Source organism: Diadema antillarum, unplaced genomic scaffold, assembly GCF_040938485.1.
Source record: "Diadema antillarum isolate AM-2024a unplaced genomic scaffold, OU_Dant_1.0 seq00001097_RagTag, whole genome shotgun sequence".
Taxonomy (NCBI): domain Eukaryota; kingdom Metazoa; phylum Echinodermata; class Echinoidea; order Diadematoida; family Diadematidae; genus Diadema; species Diadema antillarum.
Genome location: NW_027271914.1, coordinates 285,605 through 303,512, shown reverse-complemented (window position 1 = coordinate 303,512; position 17,908 = coordinate 285,605). Strand labels below are relative to the sequence as shown.

The window sequence follows — 17,908 nt, the reverse complement described above, 5'->3', positions numbered from 1 at the left end:
ATAAAACAGAATGAGTCAAGGTCAAGACAAGGTGAATCACAAGAGACTAACTAAAACAACAGCCAAGTGTAAATTCTGCAGTGATGAATTATCTAATATTTAGTCAATTATCTCTAAACTTATATTTAAGCATTTATGTTGATTTTGCCTTCAATGACAATGGTACCTTGCAAACAAGTGAAACGCATCGCATAAACATTACGCAAGTAGCATACTGTGCAACACGAGCACGACTGACTGAGGCGTACCACGCACACGAGTTCTACAACACGCCAGCGCCAGAGGGCAAGCGAGGACAACGATCAACCGAGGGTGGTAGTACACCGTAGTCAGTACGAAACGTGGGTACCGGTAAAAATAACGTCTCTGTACAGTAGTCAATGGTAGTACATGGACATGTACAGTGCAGTGAGTAGAGTCTAGAGGGTTTTACTAGGTCTATATGAATGACTTTTTCATACTTTCTATACAGAGTACAACAAAAAAAGAGTGGTCTTTCTGACAAGATCGGGCCGAATACTTAAAAAGATGACTTACCGGTCTGTAATTAACCTCGAATGGGTACAAATTGGTGAAATTCGTCCCGTTTTCACACTCCGGGTGAGAGCACGATGTCAGTAGTGTCAACCCCTCTAGCTCGATTCACCGGCACATTGCAACGATCGTTTCCCATCGTAATCATAATCGATCAAAACAAGGGGGAGCTAGAGGAGAGGGGGAGGAGGGCGAGGGAGGGGAGAATACGCCGAGATGCGAAGATTTTTCAAATTTATAGATTTTATTTGTTTATTTGTTTCATTGTGAGTAAGTAGAGGGAGAAAACAGTAGTTTATACTTAATGTTTCAACCTGTCGTTTCATCAAGTATTCACTTGATGAAACGCATATCTTTTATGTCAAAAAGATAAACACCCGTAATGTCTTTTGGATATCATTGCGAAAGTATCTGTTATCAATATAATAATGATCCCCTATGAAAACATGTAATAATTATGTACATACTATTCTTCTGGAGATATTGTAAATAAGTTATGTACTTATATTATAATCTGTATCATTGAAAGGACTGGCCTCGACTAGCCTGCACGCTATTGCCAGTTCTTTTTTGCCAAACTATATCTTAACTAAAAGCGTGTAAATTAAATCTGTTCGACTGGACTTACTTGTGAAAATCACGGAGAAAACAGTTTCGTGACTCGTCCGAGTCACTTCTTCAGCTCTGTCTGGCTGGCGAGCATTCACCCGTGGAGAGTAAATAGGCGATGTTACTGCCTTTATTGTCTGTACGTCGAGGAATTTTTCGGATCACCGACTTGTATGTTGGTGAAAGGTTGTGTGATTTTCACAAGTAAGTCCAGTCGAACAGATTTAATTTACACGCTTTTAGCATACTACCTGGATGAATCAAAATCTGCATCGATATATATCTTAACTATTAATTGTTGTGACTTTGTTGACGATGTTTGTTTGTTTGGTAAATAAATCATTGTATTTCATTTCATTTCATTTCATTTCATTTCATTTCATTTCATTTCATTTCATTTCATTTCATTTCATTTCATTTCATTTCATTTCATTTCATTTCATTTCGTTTCATTTCATTTCATTTCATTTCATTTCATTTACTTCAGAGACCAACGATCTTTTCGATCTTTACGTTTGCTTAACTATATTGCATGCCATAAATGTCATTTCTTTCCATGTCACTTATTTCATTTCCAACTAAAATGTTATTCCAGTAGAACACACATGTTATACAAAATCAAGACAATTTGTTGTTAAAATAATATGAATGGAAATACCATGCTGTGACTTACCGAAAATTTGTTGAAAATAGATGGGACTATAGCTGATTTGCAGTCCCCCCAAGAACAATAGATAAATACTGAATTAACACTGAACTATACAGGGAAATTTTGTACAGGGACCGCGAAACGTTGTTTTCAAGAGGGAAGGAATAATCGTACACCCCCATCATTTTGCTCATCACTGGCGAACAGGATCCGCTTATTAAACAAAACAAAACACGCACGTTAAAAATACATATCCTGTGTCAGATAATTTTTTTTTTTAATCAGGCAACAAGAAAATAATCAAGTTTATCTTTTTTTTGTTTTTGTTTTTGCAATTCACATGATAATAACTATCATCTTACTTTTGCATTGAAAATTGGCCAAAACACCAAGTGTGTACCAGATCGTTGAATCCTATACACTCGAAGCTTAGGGAGGGGACTATTTATCCTTTCCAACCCCTCCCCCTTCTCTATCGCATGTATGAAAAAACACAAACAAACAAAAACAATATCCTGCATATGACCACACCAATCCGAGACTGTATACATCTCTTGGTCGCTTCACTACCTCACAAGTTTAATGCCCAATATTTCCGAATTTGCCCCCCCCCCCCATGAAAATCCTATACGGGCATGCAAAAGAAGAATGTTAATATTGGTGAACTATTTTGGCCACCCTCACACTGACAAGCTCACAACACCGTGAATACGACACAGCCGTGATGAATGAGGAAATTGAAATATTGAGAACACAAAGATATAGCAACCCTGTATTAAAATGCATGTACCTTTGGAATGTACCCACTCCTGTGATAACAAAATCAAGTGTCAAACTTGGATGGCGCGCATGCGCAGATGAGACTCGAATAATATATACACAAAGCCATGATAAATATACAGGGACAGGAATATGTCACATAAACGCAATCTTTGATTATCCATCTGTTTGAGATAGATATATAATACTTTACTTACTTACTTTACTTTAGTCCAACGATGATGTAGGACAATGCCTGTTTATCGATCAAACTTCGATCCGAGGACTTGTCAAGTTGAGTGTGTTGGAAAGGACAGAGGCGTTCAAGAATCAGCCTATATACTAGATGATATCATATTTTGTTTTTGATTATAGTATTTGTCTAATCTATTCTTGAAACTATTTACAGAGGTTGCTGAGATGACATGTTCAGAAAGACTATTTCACAAATAGACAACTCTATTGCTGAAAAAAATATATCCTAACATCAAGCCAAGAATACTGTTTGTCCACTTTCATACTGTGACCTCTAGACTTCCTGTGAGCTGAGTGAAAAAAAATCATAAATGAGTATATATACGTAAAAGTCAAATATTGAAAAAAAAACCTCAAACATTATCACACCTCCTGCGCCTGTGAGCAAGAAATGGTAATTTAAGTTGCACACGATGTTCACAATATGACAAATTCCTAAAGCCTGGAAATATAGAATAATATGATAGAAACAACACATAAAAAGCAGAACAAGAGAAACGAAAGAAAACAAAAAGAAAAGTGTGTTTGGTTTTAAAAAATGAAGAAAAGAAAAGGAAAAGAAGAACAGAAAGAAGAAGAGATGAGGAAAAAGAGGGAGACAAAAGGAAGAGACTGAAAAGAAAGGGGAGAGGAAGGGGTGGAAGAAGAGGAGGTTGTATGCCTGTGTGCTTTGCGTTACATTGACCGAAAATGAATAATTTCTCCCAGTGTGTTACCTGGAGTGACGTGGCCCGTACAGATTATGGCACGTGTATGTAACATCTCCCTCTCTCTCTCTTTTAACGGTTAGGTTGATCCCCGATAGATAAGACCGAAGTTTTTATTCTTTGGTATTAACCTTGTCAAAGCGCCAATTCATTTGGACCCTCCCTGGATATACTTTGTAGGGAATTTAGGGAGTGGAATTTCACAAAAGCCTGGTTCCGCACGAGCAAATATGCAATCTCTGGATGATGAATGAAGAATATATTCCTTACATAGACAGCCCTTTGTTATGCTAATAAACCTCCTTTCACAACCCGTGAATAGAACCGGAGAGGGATTCTATTCATTCGACCACATGCCAGGCACCTTTTTCCCCTTGTGCAACGTGGACTATCTGAGTCACAATCAAGAACACACCTTACTCAGGTCTGCGTATTCAATTCGTGTTCAACAGTATCGGTGCTGATTTTTATCGTTCAAGACTTGTACACGGTACATTTATCCTACAAACAGGGTGGGTTTCCCATTTCAGTTTGGCGCCGCGAGAAGCGTTGACTGTTGGACGTGATCGTTCTGTGGTTGTGCGCCACATATTCAACCATGAAGGTGCTGGATCGAAGCTCCATTATCACTAGCGCTCTGCTGGCAGTGACAGTCCTCTTTCGGCTGGTCCTGGCCCGAAACGTTGGGACAGAGCTTGAGTGGGACCCGCGGGGTTACATCCTCTACTGCCCATGTTCCGGTAAGTGTCAGGGCTTGCAAACACAGATCCCTTTCTTCACTGCGTCATTGCAGGTTGTCGGGGATACAAGTAGAACTATATCTTGGACACTAGATAATCGACCCACTAATTAGAGCTCTCATCGTTGTTGAAGAAAGGCAAGGCCCGAAACATATTGCGTCTCAGATCTTTCAATTTTATCTCGTCTGTCAAATTCTATAGCCTATTTGCTATGGCAACCACTTTTGATTTAATTTCCAGCGGTATTTACAGGCCTAGAATCTATATAACATATGATGTTCTAAGAAAGCAGTACATCGACCTGATCCAGGGATGAAGTTTATCACACTTATCTTAAAACACAACGGCAAGGAAAGTCAGTTGGAATACGTTCGAGCGTTGAAGGAGATTCCTTCTGCTATAAGTACATTTTACCGTTCTAGCACGACAATACGTGCTGTCTGCTGTAGGCATTTCGTACACATTTCTATATTTTGATAACATAATCATCATGAATTATAATGCTGCAGGTGCAGTGTACGGTTACCACAGACAACCGCCTCGCTCTGCTAATGACGTTTGAAAATAATAAAGCGTGTTCAGTCATTTGCGTAAAGACGGAAAATTATGACACACGCATGACTTACGAAACTAGTCGATCCCAACAAGATATCCCAATACCATGCAACATTGATATTCCATATGGATTGTATCATAATATTGTAGCATTTTATCATATGATGTTGTAGGAAATATTCATAATGACCTATAGTGCTGGTGAGGTATTTTATTATCAAAAATATGAATTGGTCTATTCGGTGAGCTTTAGAAATCGAATGAATAAGTTGCTTTTATTATGTTGACTGAAATCCACGGACTGAAATACTAGTATTCTGCGATGCCTTTACTCGATAGCTGTGTGGATGTTTGCGAGCAAGTATGTGTTTGTATGTGTTTGCATTGCCTAACTACCGATGGACGACAACTATATTTCCTAATAGTATAACAGCACCGATTGGAAAGAATTGTCATTTGTGGACGAATAAGAATATAATACGTGACGATAACACTGTAATAATCGTAATAACTGATTTAATGATAATAACAAAAACAACAAGAAAATGATGATATAATGGCAATGTATTAATGATGACGATGATGACAATAACTGAATTTATCATACATTTGTAGGTGTCCCACCTACCTTGTACCCACATTGAATCATCTTCGTGACAGGCTGGCATAGAAGAAGAAGAAGAAGAAGACTGAAGAAGAAGAAGAAGAAGAAGAAGAAGAAGAAGAAGACGAAGAAGAAGAAGAAGAAGAAGAAGAAGAAGAAGAAGAAGAAGAAGAAGAAGAAGAAAATGAATCGTAGTAATGACGATGATAATAATACTATGATGATGATGATGATGATGATAATAATAATAATGATGATGAAGATAACGATGCGACAGTGACTTATTATCGCAGTCATCCCGGGACAAGAAACAATCAAGGCACAACATTGTTTTACCTTTTGAAGAAAGCTATGTGGAATGCTATAGTATGTGTGTTTGTGTGTATACGGCGTGTCTGTATGCCTTCGTTATTTTTGTTAATGAGTTAAAAATTCCTTCGAAAATCCAAAATAAATGAAGACAGATATGATTCTTAATGATGCAGCAATTCATCAAATGACCATTCAATTGGTAGAATGTTCCAACACAAATGGAGGAACTTTTGTACAGCATCATTGTCATTCTAGAAGTCGTACGAGTTGCACCTTATCGTGGTTTCCACCTATACAGTGCACTCCCGTTATATAGAGATCATGGTTATAACGAAATGTCAATTACAACGAAGTAAAAATTTAGACTGCAGCATTATCTGCTCTATGTTTTTTATTGTTTATGAATTTGTTTGTTCGGTTATAACGAAATTTCGGTATAACGAAAGAAAATTGCCATCCCCGAGGACTTCGTTATAACCGGAGTTCACTGTACATTGTATATATAACTTGCCTCCAAACACTGTCCAAGCAAAGGGAAGAGTACGTGTATATTTCGCGATGTAGTCACACTCTTGCCATCATAGTACTCATGATACAGTGCCTTCCATTCTTCTGAACAGGTCAGTTTTCCGGTCAAGTGGAGCAACTATTGGGTACTTTGTATTTTGCTAAAAGTATCGACCGAGTATTAATTTTGCCGCCATTCATCAACTACCCATGTGGACGCAAGACACACAAGCACCAGTTCGGCCTGCAGGTTTCGTCCAGAACGAAACAGGAAAACGTAACCACGACGACGTTTTGTCTAAAAAGAATAGTACAAGTAGCGACATTCGGCCTTTGCATTGCCTTATTTTGTATAGATGTACCACCACCAAAAAACAAATGAATGTGAAAAAGACTGCTATTATACATCTGTTCATAACAATTTTATATCATCGCCAAGCGAATGTATTTGAGGGACAAACTTTCATTCTAAACTTTTCTAGATAAGGCCAACAATATCGCATCAACGAGGATTCGATATTCCTTAAAATTTTGTCCTTTGACGATCTGGTTTTGATAAGAAGTTAAGGGTCAGGTCGTTTCGAAATCGTGTTTCTTTTTTCAATGGTCGTATAGATCCGTGTTGCTTATAAGGAGTATGCAATGCAGAAAAGTAAACTTCTTTGGATTTATACAAAGGCAATGAAACCGGCGCTGAATGTCGCTACAATTCTTCATTGTGTTGGTAGTCAATGGTGAAGGGAGTGAGGATACAGCCATAAATTATGTGATTACTTCCTGCATGAGTCCTTACAGAAACTCATTTCACTGGCTCCTTGTTCAAACGTGATTCACCTTCCGTCATGATCAGGTTGTTCTTCTTTAAACGACATTATAATTATAAAAATAACAAATAATGCACGTCTACAATCAGAATCATTAACTTATCATCTTCAAGAATTCCTAAATTATGCGAATAATATTATGAAGTATAATTAGAATTCTATTAATAACAATGAAGTACAAGATGAAGAGGGTTAGCATATTCCTGCATGCTTTGGCAGAGAGATCACACCAAGGAAATTCAAAGTCTTTTGTTATGATAATGAGTTTGGCACCCCAGTCCCTATAAATAGCAGGTATTCCCACTATTCGACATCTTTTTAAAGTACAGTATACGAGGCAGTATCCAAACATTCACACGATCACTCAACGTCAGTCTCCACTAACATTGAACAGAATACTTATCAACAATCATTCATCCGGATCAGTCATATATATCTTACAGGCATGAAGCCAGACAGTAAAGTAATGAGCCTGGTTACGGAAGTTGCGACCGCAGGTAGTATGGCAAATGAGTTGACAGTTTCTGTGACGAGAAGAGAGAGGGAGGGTTATCAAACAATATGTTATGAACCCGCAACGCGTTGGGTGGGACCCTCTTCATCTTGGACTTCATTGTTATTAATAGAATTCTAATTATACTTCATAATATTATTCGCATAATTTAGGAATTCTATTACATAACACTTCGTACAAGCTTTCAGAGGGTTAGCATCTTCAAAGTAATACGCAGAAACTGTCAATTGAGATATGTTTCAGGCAAATGAAACAAAAAAAAAACTGCTGCACATGGGCGTTCATGATAGGTCAAATTTTATTCGTGAGCAATCTGAGTAGTACCATGACAAGGTGTATGTTCCGTATGAACACATGATCACAAGGAGGAAAGAACAGCATAGTTTTGACAGCTTCTGTGAGTTACATACGTATTGTGTCCCCCATCTTCCTTATAACTTGTGAAGATGAGCTGAGAATGGATGAAGCGAATTTTGCTTCTTGAACTGGCTTAAAATAAAAATCTCGAAAGGTTTTGGCATTGGCAACTCCTCAATGGTGACGCCTTGACTAAAAGCTGCAGTACTCGAGGCACTGCGGCAAATGTGAGCAGAAAACCGATGTATCTATGCCTGCTTATTCAATGTGCCCTTTTACCACCTAGACAGGGTAGAAGTGATTACTTCTTTGTGAGGTTTTCTAGTAGAAATAAAAAGTTTAGTCACACCGTGAACCTGACGCAAGGGTTCTTTTCGACTTAAGTACTCCATGAGCACTGATAAAACACACAACTTCTCGTGTGTGAAGAAAGAAGACAATTTAATAGATAGGTTGGCAATACCCTTCTTCTGTAGTTGTTTTCAATAACTCAACCCCTTGAAAGACTGTACTGTCATTAGGAATTGACATTATGTAATGTCCAAAAAACTCAGAAGTCTGCAATCTCTGTGTTGAAACAAGAGTCGCCAGGGCAATCAAATTCTCGCTTAGAAGTAACAGTCTTGCATTATTACCTAATGAACATAATTGAGAAACTTAAGAAATGTGGTGGTGTACCGTGGTTTGGGAGGTTCTACCTTTCAACACAGGTACTACAAACGGGTGATTTCCCACGGAAAACCCGTCAGAAGAGGGCAGCACAGATGACAAGGCTGATCGATACGAATCTACCTTAACTGTATTTTCCCCTAACACATGCTGGTCAGACAGACATTACGATATTGGTGATAGATGAACTAAATGGCTCAAGCGATTGTTTGCGGCATCAACTAATCCACTGCTTTCAAGCTGAGTTATAATGTTTTTTGGTGTTGTGCCATGAATTTGCGCTGAGCTCGGAAGTGTGCTCTGAAATTCCTAATGCTCGCCAACGTTCGCTGAGATAGGTCAGGCAGGGAGGTGGGAGGAGATATCTCCCTGGGTCAGGCGAGTAACCTCAGCTCGGGCATTGGAATGGGAAGGGGAACCAGGCAGTCCCCTGGTAGGAGGGGTGGGGCTGCCAGGATCGCGGGTGAGCGGTAGCCACGATTGTGTCCTCCACAAAGGGGGTGATCGTGATCGAGACTGCTCTCTGGCAGTTAATATTGTCCCTGCGGACTTGGGAAGGACCCTGGAAAGTAGGCAAAAACAAAGTGGAGGAAAAACAAAGTAGGGATGTAAAAATTCCCATGATATTGAAAAGGCATCGATGGCCTTAGGGGTCTTGTTCCCAAGACAAGTACGTAGCCAATTTCCTATTGGCACTGGATGCGAAAAGATCAATTTCGGGTCTGAAGGAAGGTATAGATAAGAGCAACGAAAATATATATCAGGACGAAGACTAATTTAATTCTCCATATCTCTCCGAGATAGATTAATTATCTGCTTCTATATGAGCAACACCAACCAAGTGGGAAACAGATAGCCAAGAGTAGCGGCCAAGAGTAGCGACCCAGCGACCACGCCCAAATGTCATATGACAGCTTATTAAGTAATGGAATACTACCACTCATTTTCCTGACGTAACTGACAGCTGCACTGTTATCTGACTTAATATGAATGTGTTGCTTATGGGAGGTGTTGCACAGGGAGGCAAGGCCTCGATGAATAGCCAGTAATTCTAGCGCATTGATATGCAGATTAGCTTCCTCTCGAGACCAGACACCTTGAGCAAAGGAATTATCATTTACACAGAGTGTACCCCATCTTGAGGTGCTGGCATCTGTACGAATATTGTCAATGGATGACAGGAATGTCGATGCAGGACCCAAATTCCTTGCATGGCAAGGGAAGCCACCAACGAATTTCTTCAATGGCATTATTGTTTATTGGATGAAAGAGATGCATCAAAATTACCACCTGATTCTTGCACTGCTTTGGTTCTGCACGACTCTAGAACACGATAATGCCAACGACCCGCCGGTACGGGGTCAAATGGAGAAGAAAGAAACCAATGAACTTTGCTAAATCTCGAATTTTTGTCGAGGGAGACGACAAAATAGGATGCCCAAGATTCCTTATCTTGTCATTTTTTTTTGTCTAGATGGCTCGCCACCAAATTAAAGCCTAAGTAGGTCGGAGATGTTGTGACTTCCCAAAATTAATGACAATCCCAATGATGCCAGTAAATCCAAAGCACAGTTCGTGTTAGCAATACTCTCCTCTTTAGAGCGGGCAAACAATTAAAATATCGTCCAAATAAATCATTATTCTCATGCCTCTGCTTCTAAGAGAAGCAATAACGGGTTTCATTCCTTTAGTAAATACCCTTGGCGCTGAACTTAACCCAGAGGGTAAGCAAGTAAGACAATAAAAACGACCATTCCACGTAGAACAAATACTTTGATAATCTTCATGAATAGGAATGGAAAAATATGCATCCTTGAGATCCAGTGACGTTAAGTAGTCGGATTGCATTGATTAGGATTTCTTTAACATTTCGAAAAATTTCCATCTTGAAATGCTCATACTGAACGAACGAGTTCAGATTTTTCAAATCAATGAAGGATCTGAGATCCTCGGTTTTCTTTGGAACTGTGAATATAGTGGACAGAAATGAAACTTCCCCATGGGAAATTTCTGATGTTGCCCCTTTCTGGTTAGCAACGAAAGAAATTCCAAATTAATTGCCGCATTTTCCTCCTCCGACAGTAGTAATTGACGAGGAATAATTTTTGTTGGGATAACCGTCAAATAAGATCTTGTAACAGCAAATACATGTAGTGTCTGAAATCCAGGGATCAGAAATAATGAGAGACCACGTCTCTTTGAAAAATCTGAGTCGTCCCGCATGTAAACGGGGACTTACTAGTTTTTCTACCTTAGATGGTGCGTTGCTGGAAAATATGACGGTATGTTCTATCCGCGTGCTACCGAACGACCGACGACGCGGTCGGTCGAAGAAGGTGACTTTTTGGCCCACGCACGAGGGGCGACTCGCCAGCATTTTTCATGTTGTTCGCAAGTCTTTCTCAAATAGCGTTTTCCCTATGGAGATCGATCTACTGCATAAATTATTATGCCCCTGTACTTCTGATTGAAAGCAAGTTTGAGCTCCTCTCGGGTCTCATGTTCATCTCATACGAGGATTTTACCGCACAGAGTAACTCCGTTGACCGCCAGTCAAGCAACGGGGGCTGAATGGACTGACCGTTGCTCCCTATAGCTGCTGTCTGCAGCTCCCGGAGCGGCGTTTGCACTGCCTCCCACGAGCTGTGCTTCCTGCACTAAGCTCTCGAACTCCGCCTTCCGGTCGGAGCTGAGCAGGTGAGTGGTTGCACAATTCTGGCTGACTGACTCCACAAAGTGCTCAGTAAATCAACTTCGCGGTCACACCGCGAAGGAGCCAGTCTGAAGTGCTCCCGCATGCAGCGCATGGCGGGCTGGCTCAGAGGTTTTGGAGACAGACATCTGTCCATCCATAAAGCGAGATAATTGGGCCGATAAACGTTGAATCTCACTCTTCTGCGCCGAAAGATAAGACCGCAGCTCTCTCTACCTGATATACAGCCCCGTTACCGGCGGCTGTGAACCGTTGTCTTCTGTATCACTCAGGTTTGTCATACGTCGAAAAAGATCAGTAAGCGAAGCTTATAACGCACAGTTGCACTGTGCAAGCTAACTCTCTGCCGAACACACGAAGAAAAGATGTCGAATAGTGGGAATACCTGCTATTTATAGGGACTGGGGTGCCAAACTCATTATCATAATAAAAGACTTTGAATTTCCTTGGTGTGATCTCTCTGCCAAAGCACGCAGGAATATGCTAACCCTCTGAAAGCTTGTACGAAGTGTTATGTAATAGAATTGTCTCCTCCCCTTTTTGCGTTGGACAAGGAGCTTTGATCTGTGCTGGGGCTATTATTATGAATAATCTTCCAAAAATTGGATCTTTCTCCCCACCTGCAGGCCGATTCAGTAACCAAGTGGATCTGCTGCTAGGCACGATGTTTTTCGCTAAGACTCTCGATCGCGTGCTCGTCCTCCCTCCCTTCATTGACTACCAACACGTAGTCGGCAGAACGAAAGATAACGTAAGATATAGTAGAGACAAGTATATAAGATCTGAAGCCTTTAGTTTAAAGGCGTAATTTAAGAGAACATCTGCTATTGCACGCACAACTTTTAGACAAGAGGATATTAATTTCCTTTATGCTTTGCTATCCTTTGTAATTAGTTTGTGTAAAGGTATATGGTTTAATACTCACTTCGATTGGATCCGGAGAAAATGTAGATTTGTGTTTTGAGTAGAAATACGTCTTCTATTCCTATCCGATCTGTTTTAAAAACAAATTCTCCTCAGTTTTAGATACAATAATCATTTAATATCACTGTGACCTACATTATGAACTGTTGTTGAGTCAGCAGACGAAGATATATGAAACACTTTCAATTAGAACATAATACACATATCGTTGTGAATTGCATGAACTAATTTACGTCAGTCAATTTAGCGAGTCGTAGGCCTACGATGAGGGGAAAAGTTCTTGTCAGGTTATAGTATTTTTAACATAATCTATCATTTTTGCATGTTGACCCTGTAGGTCTAGTTGTTACGATCGAGACAAAACAATATCAGCAATGTCTAAAGAATTGGTAAAAATATATTTTGAAATCATGTGTTTCCTCCTATACTCTTTCCGACATCGTAGCTTTATATACCGGTGAAGGATTACTTCGACATCGAGAAGCTCCGCGAGTACCACCAGCACATCGTCACATTCGAGGACTTCATGTTCGAGCTGGCCCCCACGCACTGGCCGCTCGACCAGCGGGTCGCCTACTGCTCCAGCAAGGCCGCCGAGGGCAACGGCGGAATCTGTCCCAGGGTGAGGCAATCGCGGATGAGGGAGGGCTCGCAGTGGTGATGATGGTAGTAGTGGTGGCGGTGGTGGTAGTGATGATGGTGGTGGTGATGGTGGTGGTGATGGTGGTGATTTGCCATGGTGTTGCAGCAGTGGTAGAAACTGTAGCGGTCATGGATTGAGGTGCATGGTGGTGGTGGTGGTGGTGATGGTTGTTAAAGGTGTTTTCATTCTGATATGTAGTAGGTTGGTAATGGGAGGTGGTTATGTTTGGTATAGTGATGGCGGTGACAGCAACTGAGCTAGCGTTGGTTATAGAAGTGATAATTGTGGAGGTGAAAATGGTTATGTCATTACCATTTGACTTTTCTGATGGCATTGATGATATATTAGTGCGTGCTCGACCAAGCGAAATATATATAAACCAGGCTAACTTTTGTATATTATGAATGCTATGTTGGTAGAGTGTCGTGATGGCAAGCATAGAGTTAGTGGGGGCGTCGAATAATCGCTACAGGGCCTAATAGTGGCACATAAGCCAATGCAGTTAAATCGGTGAAGCATTCATTTGTTGATGTCAGTTCTGGGGACATTTGTGGGAACGTGGGAAGCTTGCTGCGATGGTGAAAGCAAAATCGTTACGCTATAGAACTTATTGGGGATATAAAGGATTAGTACTAGTGACTTATAAAAAAAAAAGAATCTGAGAATATTAATTGAAAGTGATTACGTGTTAGCCGTCATTTCCTAATCTCTCTTTATTTTAGACCGGAAATCCGTTTGGAACTTTCTGGGCTGCGCAAAACATCGAATTCGTCAAGTCCGAGATCTGGTCAGGCGACCTCCATTACAACGTGGACTACGAACCTTGGAGGGTGATGTGGGGCGACACGTAAGTTTCCATGGTAACAGGATTTATTTTGAACAGATTTTGAATGAGTCTTTTTGGTCTGAACCAGTTGTTAATTTGGCTTGAAATCATTAAAAATAGTAGGACCCTATACCTTTGGTGTTATATGTGTTTCATACAATTTTGTCTTTGTATGTAAGTGTGTGTATGTGTGTGTATGTGTTCAAGTGACAAAGTTATAATATTTCGCCCCTATTCGAGGTAATACATGTACAGTGTTGACATGGATTCATTTTTGTTCATAGATTTACAGCAGTAATGAAACAACGCTTTATGGTCTGCTATCTGGAAGTAGTATTGGCATTTTTTTATCTATTTCTTTAGTTTTTTTTAGGAGGGGATCGAAAGATTAATAATGATGCATACCGTGTGATTTCTTTCCTTTTGTTTTGGTAGCTATTGTGTATTGGCTATCGAAATTCTTAGCCCCTTGTTTATGTTAGATGCTGAGCAGCAGTCTTGTCGGCTTTACACCAAACACATAGTTGGCGTACAAGTAGCTGTTCTAACAATCGCAGATTAACAATACTATATACAACTCGATATAGATTTTCAGGTTACATCCAGCATATTACCTTTGTTGTTGTTTTCAATTCTATGAAAACGAGTTGTTTTTTTTTTGTTGTTGTTGTTGTTGATCTGCGACGCCAACGCTAAGACAACGCTTCCTCTCACTACAATGGAAACAGCTGTCTTCGCACCATATGCAGAACAGAACACCATTTTTTTTTTGGACTAATTAGCGTCGTTCTAGCGTTCGCGTCTCAGATCTAAAGCTCACTTTTCCTCAGTATGATTTGCGTTTAGCACAATGAATATGCGCCACCACGTTTCAAGGCATTAAACATTTGTATATTGAAACATCAATGGTGAATGATTATGTGCTTGAATTCAGGTTCCCGCCTTCGGAACATCCCGTACTCGCCTTCATGAACGCCCCGACCACCAACCCGTTGCCGCCGGACAAGAACTTCCTCCACGGCTTCCTGCAGTGGTCAGCCGACATCATAGCCGAGGGCGACAAGTACATCGAAGAGAACATCCAGAGGCCCTACGTCGGGTTGCACCTCCGCAACGGGGCAGACTGGGTAAGCGTCGAAAGCTCGGGTACTGGTTGGTAGTCCTATATGAGGGTCCATTTCAGAAAGACGTTTGCGACTTATATAAAGTTGCAATAATTGCGATAACCGTGGAAGCAACCACAACAACAAATCGTTCGTGACTATCCAAGTCGTTGCATAACATTTGCAATTACTGTAACTTACAATTATTGCAACTTGCAATTCACAGTATAACTGCAACCACTTGGCTGTCTGTTAGAAAGTTACGATTAAACGCAAAAACTGTCAAGCTCGTAGCAACTTCCGTCCCCAGTCAGTTATACTAATAGGTTAACCAGCACTGTTTACCTTCTCTTTGCGAGAGCTCTCTTCAATGCAACTTACATTACAGCAACAAGCCCTACGCCACATTGTTGACTGCTTTGGACGGTAGTTGGGAAAGGAAATATAGCACAAGCCCAAATTTCGTAATATTTAATTGTAGGGAACTCACTCTTTCAAGCAAGAAATAATTTGATGAATATCAATCGTTCGAAATCTCTGTTACAAACGTAACTACTTCAGTATTTGAAAACGCGTTTCCATTGCATTGGCCATCCATGGTTTTCTATTATAGATTGTAAATTCAAGATCCCATGAACAAAATCCCGTCCCTCTTTGAGATCAGACTTCTTACAGACAATCTTCAAGTGTTTGCGTCTTGGCAAGTTGTCAGGGCATACAAATTGTAAGGGTCTGTAATTTCTAGATTATAGACTATAGCCATGCAATGTCAGTGCGATTTGATCGGGAAAAAAAGTTCATGGTCATCTACGAAATAATACACGACTGTAGTATACAATAGTTGTGACGAACGTCCCGCCCTAATTCCTTAATCGCCACGCCCTTCCGCTTTCTACGTACGCAGGCGCGCACCTGTGACCTTGCCGACGGCTCGATGCAACGCCTCCTGTCTTCCCACCAGTGCCTGGGGCTGCATTCCAAGACCAACGTGTACAGGCAGCTCTGCATGCAGTCGGAGGAGCTGGTTATCGAAGAGGTGAGGCTTCTCGCGTAGGCCACGCCCACTGCATTAATCCGTCCAATCCGGAAGCGTTCACGGTGGGAGAAAAAAAAGAAAGAAAGAAAGAAAGAACTGACCAATCACAAAGTAATGCTTCTTCTGAATGATAACTGGACCTAAAACAGGTACAGTAGCAAAGCTATGACGTAGGAGCATGTCAGAACATTTTTTTTTTATCAAGTAGCCTACCAAATACGTTTTAACCACGTGAACGCTTACCTCGATTTTCCTTTGTTTTTTAAAGTTTGATTGGTGTTCCAAATCGTGTTTTTTTTTTTAAAGATTTAAAAAAACAGAGAAAGTCACGTCCTGACATTCAATCGTTTTCTTCATAAACCTTCTTGATGAAACATCTGAACCGATGGAGGATTCCACTCTCTTTTGGCCGGTTTGCCATATACTACATCACACGAAACTAAACTCATAAACACTGGCGTTTATCGCGTTTCTTAACATGATGTGCTTGAATGCCGTCTTCCTTATATTTTTCCTGTCGTCCTTATGTTCCATTCTGAACGCAGGTTCAAGCTCTTTTAGAGAAAGAACCGGACATCAAAACGATATTCATCGCAACCGATCACGTATCGATGCAAGACGATTTGCAACAGGAGTTTCCAGACGTAAGTGTATGGGATAAAAGGCCTTCTTATGTCATATTTTTTAATGACAAATGTCTGTTCCTTAAGTCTACAATATATAGGCGGGAAAGTAGTCCCTGAATACTGCACGTAATGCTACAAAATGATCTCACAACTTCTTTCGTTCATATCGCTTGATATCACTATCCCCGTCGATATCGCCATTTTCTTTTGTTTTCTTGTTCTATTTTTTTTTTCATTAGCTTCCAGTAATTCTATCGGCTTTGTTGCAATCGTGTTCAGCAATTGAATTGCGATGTTGTAGAAATTGGGCAAGTTGGCCTATCTCGTAATCTTGCTATATTTTGACATGAATAAGGTTACCTTATAATCAAATTGCGTCCTTGCGTCATCACATTAGTGACAAAAACATTACAAGAGAATAATGTAAATATTTTTTACTATTCTTTATGATTGCTGGTTACTACCACCATGACATTTTATATCTCAAACGTTTACTTGCTACATTTGTTGCCTAAGTGTCGTTATTGTGTATATTAGTATAAGTATCAGCTATACATAATGCACGTCGTCGCTCTTTTCCCTTCTAATGTAAAACAATAATGACTCAAAGTGATATCGAAGTGAAGTAACTGCCTCACTGTTCATTCCGCGTTTTTCCATGGACATTAATGGTTTCTTACCATAAATTCATACAACTTTGCATATAATATCCATTACTTTCTTCTCTCTCTGTAGTTAAGAGTGGTGACCCTTGACCCGGAAAAGCCTCAAAGTGACATGTATGTGCTGGGCGAGGCCGACCACTTTCTCGGAAACTGTGTCAGCGCCTTTACCGCCTTTGTGCGTCGCCATAGAGACGAGGCGGGGCTGGGCACCTCCTACCTGGGTATGAGCAAGAGAAACAAGTACACCGTGCACGACGAGTTCTGAGCCAGGACGGTCTTTGAATACAGTATATGCTGATGTTGATTGTCTTTCCAGTTAGCCAATCAAATCCTGCAAAATAGGGATATTTTGCTACTGTTAAACATTAAATCAAAACTATAGGCCATCATTTACACGCCTGTTCGGAGTTACAGCTCATGTGCATATTCGTATAAGGTACAGTGACCTTTCCATTATTTTTTTCAGTTGGTTGCATTTCACTCGTTTTTCAAGCAACATAATGCATAAGCTTGCCGGACGTAACAATCTATGGCATTCATCAATCATGTCCAAATAAAGAATGAACTTAGGTATAGATATAGACCAAGAGACTAGAATGATCCGCCAATTAACACTTGGAAAGCATCCATTTGAATCAGTATTTGCATTGAAAAGTATGATTAACAACCTTTTTCTACATTGCCAAAATAATAGACAGTCAGAGAGTCGCACGGATGTGCTGACAAGCACTAATTGTAAGGATTACATGAATAACATTTATAGAGTGGACGCCCGTT

At 40.3% G+C, this 17,908-nt stretch overlaps 2 protein-coding genes across 2 annotated transcripts in view; one reads left to right on the top strand and one right to left on the bottom strand.

Annotated features, from left to right (window-relative positions):
* Positions 1-639, bottom strand: part of LOC139743572 (von Willebrand factor A domain-containing protein 8-like) — a 46,894-nt gene extending 46,255 nt beyond the window's left edge. The window contains exon 1 of the mRNA XM_071654052.1: positions 538-639. The gene's annotated coding sequence lies outside the window, so the exon portion shown is untranslated. The remainder of the gene's footprint in view (positions 1-537) is intronic.
* Positions 640-4,111: 3,472 nt separating this feature from the next.
* Positions 4,112-17,396, top strand: LOC139743565 (GDP-fucose protein O-fucosyltransferase 1-like). Its single transcript, XM_071654046.1, has 8 exons — positions 4,112-4,253; positions 6,345-6,508; positions 12,678-12,854; positions 13,598-13,722; positions 14,636-14,828; positions 15,709-15,840; positions 16,386-16,484; positions 17,202-17,396. Exons 1-8 carry the CDS (start codon positions 4,112-4,114, stop codon positions 17,394-17,396), a joined length of 1,227 nt encoding a protein of 408 aa, XP_071510147.1.
* The last annotated feature ends 512 nt before the right edge of the window (positions 17,397-17,908 follow it).